The sequence below is a fragment of the Gekko japonicus genome, unplaced genomic scaffold (assembly GCF_001447785.1).
Source record: "Gekko japonicus isolate JY-2015 unplaced genomic scaffold, Gekko_japonicus_V1.1 scaffold2710, whole genome shotgun sequence".
Taxonomy (NCBI): domain Eukaryota; kingdom Metazoa; phylum Chordata; class Lepidosauria; order Squamata; family Gekkonidae; genus Gekko; species Gekko japonicus.
The window spans coordinates 150501-156430 of NW_015162559.1; the positions used below are offsets into that span (position 1 = coordinate 150501).

Consider the following 5930-nt stretch of genomic DNA (forward strand, 5'->3'; position numbering starts at 1 on the left):
AAAAACTGGGAAACAAAAGTGTTGCCCTATTCATGCAAAATGGCAGCCATGCGTATCAAGAGGATCCCACCGAGTACGCTCTCCCAGTATACAAGGTAGTAGTGCTAAAACCTTAAGGACGGGAAAGGCTTCGACAGCCATAAGAGTCTTTATTTACTTATTTGTCCATTAGACTGTTAGACCCCTCCCCTCCCCCGTGCATACAAAGTTCAGGGCGGTGAACGACAGTAAGACACATTCATAAATTTATGCGAGGCTATCCTCGACGGCAGCAGATGGACAGCGTGGCAGGCGGCCTCTTTCGACAGGAATTAAAGTTGATGAAGACTTGCTGAACGGTGGTGGCACAGTCCTCACGTGGGCTGGCGGGCTGGATTCCCAAACAGGTCTACAAGGGCAGGGCCACAGCCAATTAAAGTTGATGAAGACTTGCTGAACGGCGGTGGCACAGTCCTCACATGGGCTGGCGGGCTGGATACCCAAACAGGTCTACAAGGGCAGGGCCATAGCCAATGTTCCCTCTAAGCTGTGGAGTCTTGTGAGCAAAAATTCTAGTTTGTGAGCTACTGGCATTAAAGTTGTGAGCGAGCGATTTGGCTACTGCATAAATTAGTCTGCTCCGGAGCCCTCCTTCCTGAGCTGAGACAGAAATGTGTGAGCCAGAGGCTAAAACCCTGTGAGCTGGCTCACACTAACTCAGCTTAGAGGGAACACTGTCCACAGCAAGAGAGGGCAGAAGCCGCTTTGTTCCGCTCCCTCAAATCTGCCACGGCCTGCAAAGCCCTCGTTCCTCCTCGGCCAACTTAACGGCCTTTGCCTACAGGAAGGTGCCCTATGTGATCAGCCCCAGGACGGACTTGGCAGAAACTCTTCACAGTACAAGAGCCAAAGCAGACATTGTGTGTGACGCGTGTGTGTGACATGAATCCAGACACACAACTCACAATCACAGGTTAAACGGGTGCCTTGGAAGCACTCCGTTTGGGTTTGGAGCAATGCTCCCTCTAAGCTGTGGCGTCTTGTGAGCAAAAAGTCTGCTTTGTGAGCTACTGGCGTTAAAGTTGTGAGCGAGGGATTTGGCTACTGGATAAATTAGTTTGCTCTGGAGCCATCCCTTCCTGAGCGAAGGCAAAAAATGTGTGAGCCGTAGGCTAAAAAACTGTGAGCTAGCTCACACTCACTCAACGTAGAGGAACGCTGGTCTGGAGCTCTCCAAGGTGGGAGAAGGGGCCTCCAGTTTCCCTCCCGCGCCACTTTCGCCAGTGGAAAAGATCATGGAGGAGCTTTTATGCCCATTTCTCTAGTTCCGCATGTCCCTCCTCCACATGCCATGTCATACGTATTGTCTACTTCGGCTCTCATCCAAAGCTCTTTCCCAATCCAGCTGTGATCTTTCAAACGGTGACAGCCAGGGACCCAGTTTGTGAGCTAGCACTGAGCAGGGTTGAAGCTGCCTGCCAGCCAATCTTTGGTTTCCCCGCAAAAAATACTAAAAAGATACTAAAGGGATACACCGCCCCTCCTCTTCCCAACAGCCAACCTCCAAGGCCTTCCCTCCAGCACCAACTTTTAGATTTCAGTTCGGATGTTGGATTTTCTGCTTCCTCACAAAGCTTTCTGCTCAGAACAGATGTTACTAAGGTGCTGCAAACGAAGTGTTCAGTTCAGTAAACCCACTGCCAAGAGAGCGTGGAAATGCATTTGGCAAACACCATAGTACTGAAAGAGGACGGGAATTTATCAAGAGCAATCTCTGAAATGAAAAACTCTTGACAAAACTCAACTAAATGTCTCTATGGGTCTCTCATTTGAGGTGGAACTCTGGGAGAGTTGGGGGGGGTATATATATGAGCAAAATACCAACGTCTTTTCCACCACCATCAAGCCAAGGAGATCTAAACCCAGAAACCTGTTGATAAAGGCTATTCTACAACAAATAGAACTAATCACTGGCTATACTGTACCATTCACTCCAGAATTGATCTTCCTGGATGACTGGCAGAAAACAAACGTACCCAAATTAAGACAAGAGCTAATAACGAGTCTTCTAGTAGCTGCGAAGACTTCAATAGCGTCTGTATTCTTTGGCTCCAATGAGAAACAATTGGTTTAAAAAGGTATGGGACCAGTTTATATTGGAAAAAAATAACAGATAAGGCTCAAAGATCCAAAATCTCCCCAAAGCAATCTAATTTTGACGAAAAATGGTACCCATTTTTGGACTACATTCTTACGCAAGATTGCCAACCACATAACCCTCTGTATCATACTTTGATTTTTTCTTAATGGCAGTCTTTTATGCTAAATATCTCCCTCTCTTTCATTCTTACATTCTTTTATATTTACAAATCTATGTCCGATCGTGGAAATCTCTGATCCCACTCATATCTAATATACATAACACTATCGAACATCAAACACAGTCTACTTCTAGATGGTGCGACAAGGCCTAATCAAACTGCGAATGTTTTTAAAGGTAGATAGTGCTCATCCCGGAACAAAAGTTGTTATTGTGAGTGTGATAAAAGAACCTGATTCAACTTATGTATGTGCGCTATGATTTACAAATGTACTGCTTGATCTTCAATAAAGTTTATAAAATCAAAAAAAAAAGATAAAGGCTATTCTTAAATATTGCATTTGCTTTCAGCAGCAGAGAAGGCAATCGGCTTCTTTAGCAGCAGACATCAGACCAGAATGGATTGTGGCGCAAGTTTGGGCTCTTACCTGGGGGCAGTCCTTGATGTAGTGTCCTTTGTTAAAGCAAAGATGGCACAGGTAGTTGGGCGGTGGTCTCTTGCTGGGCTTTCTCGCTTCCGATGAGAGGGATATGTCGGAGAAATGTTCCGTGAGGGAGCTCAAGCCATCGACGATGTTATTAAGGGAGCCATAAGGAGAGGCACTCTTATACAGGCTGCTGCTCAGGGCCTGCCAGAGAGAAAAAACAATGCGGTGATTCTGGTGATCTCTCTGTGCCAGTTAACAGTTGAAGCAAGACTCTTATTTAAAAAAAAAAAGGGAGAGGGGAAAATACAAGGTGCTAAAGTCCATCTCTTGTCTCCCCATGCCCAGTCTTGCACATGTGCGCATGTGTGAGGGAGACCCTTAGTAGGGCACCCAAGCACTTTCTCTCTGCTGCCAGTCCTTGGCTGGCCATGCATAGTGCCAAGGGTATGGAAAGATGCTCGATAATTGCCTTCTCTCGCAGGTCCGTCCACACTTCCCGTGCACAAGAAGCCACCAGCTACAGCTGCACACAGAGAGGAGAAACGGGTGTGGAGGCAGCAGAAAGTGCCGTCAAGTTGCACCCAAACTGTGGCGGCCCCTCCTGGGGTTTTTCAAGGCAAGAGACATTAAGAGGAGGTTCACCACTGCCTACTTATGTGTAGCAACCCCAGACTTCCTTGGTGGCCACCTATCTAAGTACTAATCAGGGTCCACCCTGCTCAGCTTCTGAGATCTGATGAGATCAGGCTAGCGTTGGCTGTCAAGGTCAGGGCAGAGGTGGTTTGCCATTTTCTGCCTACGTATAGAGACCCTGGACTTCCTTGGTGGCCTCCCATCCAGTTACTAACCGGGGCTGACACTGCTTGGCTTCCAAAAGCGGGCTCGCCCACACCATCCAGGTCAGGGGAATTGAGGACAAATGGGGCACAAATTAAGGTTATGCAACAACAAAGACGCAAACATAAAAAGAAGATATATCACTCTAACATTAATATTTATCTGACATGTTACAAAAGACAGTCCTGCTTAGCATGTCACCTCCTTGCCTGAAGAAACGGGGTGGAGTGGAAGTGAGGACTTAACCAGGGGTCATTTCCTGCAGGAGCGCACAGGAGCGGAGCTCCAGCAGTAAGGAGACCAGGGGGTGGGCGCATGCAACAAGCCCCGCCCCCTGCTCCCAGCAACCCTCAGTCGGGCCACGAGGAGCAAGAAGCAGCCTGGTAAGGTGCAGAGCCCCCCCCCCGGTCCAAAACAGTCCAGTGGCACCTTTAAGACCAAGTTTTATTCAGGTACAAGCTCTCCCTCCTCTGCGAGGACAAATCTGCATGTTCCCCCCCACCACCCAATAGCTAGAAATCCAAAACAATCCAGTGGAGCCTGAGCAGTGGGTGTTGCCCTCTGACACACTTCCGGTGATGTCAGGGGTGTGGCATATGCAAATGAGTTATGCTAATGAGTTATGCTAATGAGCTCCTGCACCTCTTTTTCTACGAAATGACCCCTGGACTTAACACAGATTGGGAGGGGCTGTGGCTCAGTGGTAGAGTATCTGCTTGGCATGTAGAAGGTTCAATCCCCGGCATCTCCAGTTAAATGATATGATGTAAAAGACCTCTGCCTCAGACCAAGGGCCAGACTCAGTACAAGGCAGCTTCGTGCATTCATGTGATTGCAAGCCTCTAAGGGGTTAATCTTCTGATGTTGTAGCTTCACACAATCATAGCGTGTTTAGAACTCAGAGGGAAAACGTCAAAGAACTGAGCCCCCGCAGAAGAGAGCATTCTTGGCATGACTATTCAAACAGGACAATTTTAAAACCGGGGTGGGAGGTGGGGGATTACAAGCAAACTCCCAAAGTAATTGTTCATTTGTGACTGGTTAAAGAGACCTTAAAACACAGTGTTCCGGGTTTTATAGTCAAGTGGTAACAAGGAGAACTCTGATCTACATCTGTCTTAGATTTTTCTGTGGGAAACCTGCTGCGACTTAACTGCTCCCTTACGAAACGGCCCCTTGCGGTCTTTCGCCTCCGGTGCATCTCCTGTTGTCTTCGGCGAGAAGGTCAAACCCAGTAAAAACCAGGATCTGCCATCGCAAACCTTCTAGCCTGCAGGAGAACTCATAATCGCTTTGAAGGGAATTAATCATCCTCATACTGGTAGCAAGTTTTTTTTATTCTCTCTAATGCCCTTTGAGCAAAGACCTGGGCCTTCGTAAAGGGGTGGACCACCCTTAGCAAAAAAAAACAACAGGAAAGAAAAAATGCACAGCAACATAAAACATTGTGGGAGACCACAGGGAAGGCCGTCGCCTCTAGACTGGGAGGGTGGAGTTGCCTTTTCGCAGAGCGTAGCTTGGAAAATTTGCTCTTCAGAGCTCCTTGGATTTGACACCGCAAGGACCATCTATAAAGTAAACCAGGGCTCTAGTCGGGGGGGAGCTCTCAGGTACGGAGCTCCGGAAGAGAACCTCTAGGGGGTGGGGCGGTCACGTGGTGAAGCCCCGCCCCCTTCTTTACCCCGCCCTCTGCTTCGATCCTCATTCCGTTTGGGAATGAGGATGAAGCAGGAGGGTAAGTAGCCGGGCCTTCTGACACACTTCCGGTGATGTCAGGGGGTGTGGCCTTCTGTCACTTCCGGTGATGTCAGGGGGCGTGGCATATGCAAATAAGTTATGCTAATGAGTTATGCTAATGAGCTCCGGCAGCTCTTTTTCTACAACAAGACCCCTGAAGTAAACTATGGCAGAAAGCAATGCAAGGAAGCAGAACAAGCATGCGTGCAGCGCTGGATTAGCCATTAAGCAAATCAGGCACGTATTCAGAGCAACAAGAAAAGGGGGGGACGACAAAGAGGGGGGTTGCTTATACTCCTTACTGGCAGGGCTATTTTTGGGCAGGAGCACAGAGGAACGGAGTTCCGGCTGGCTCCTGAGTTGGCTACGCCCAGCAGGAACTCATTAGCATAATAGGCCACACCCAACAGCAGAAACGCATTAGGATTGGCTACATTAGGGTTGTGTGGCCTAACATGCAAAGGAGTTCCTGCTACAAAAAAAGGCCCTGGGTTTTGACAACAAACAAGGTAAACAGAATAAGAAGCAAAAGGTGGGTGTGGCTGGATGAGCACACTTCTGGTAACATGGGGGTGCGGCCTAATGTGCTAATGAGCGGTGCTGTCGGGGGTGTGGCCTAATGTGCTAAT

General features: G+C 48.3%; 1 protein-coding gene across 1 annotated transcript in view; it reads right to left on the reverse strand.

Annotated features, from left to right (window-relative positions):
* Positions 1 to 256: 256 nt before the first annotated feature.
* The window catches only part of ZCCHC24 (zinc finger, CCHC domain containing 24), a 40648-nt gene continuing 34974 nt past the window's right edge, over positions 257 to 5930 (reverse strand). The window contains exons 2-3 of the mRNA XM_015406390.1: positions 2728 to 2928; positions 257 to 388 (exon numbers count right to left, since the gene is read on the reverse strand). Of these exons, the coding sequence (XP_015261876.1) occupies positions 257 to 388; positions 2728 to 2928 (333 nt within the window). The remainder of the gene's footprint in view (positions 389 to 2727; positions 2929 to 5930) is intronic.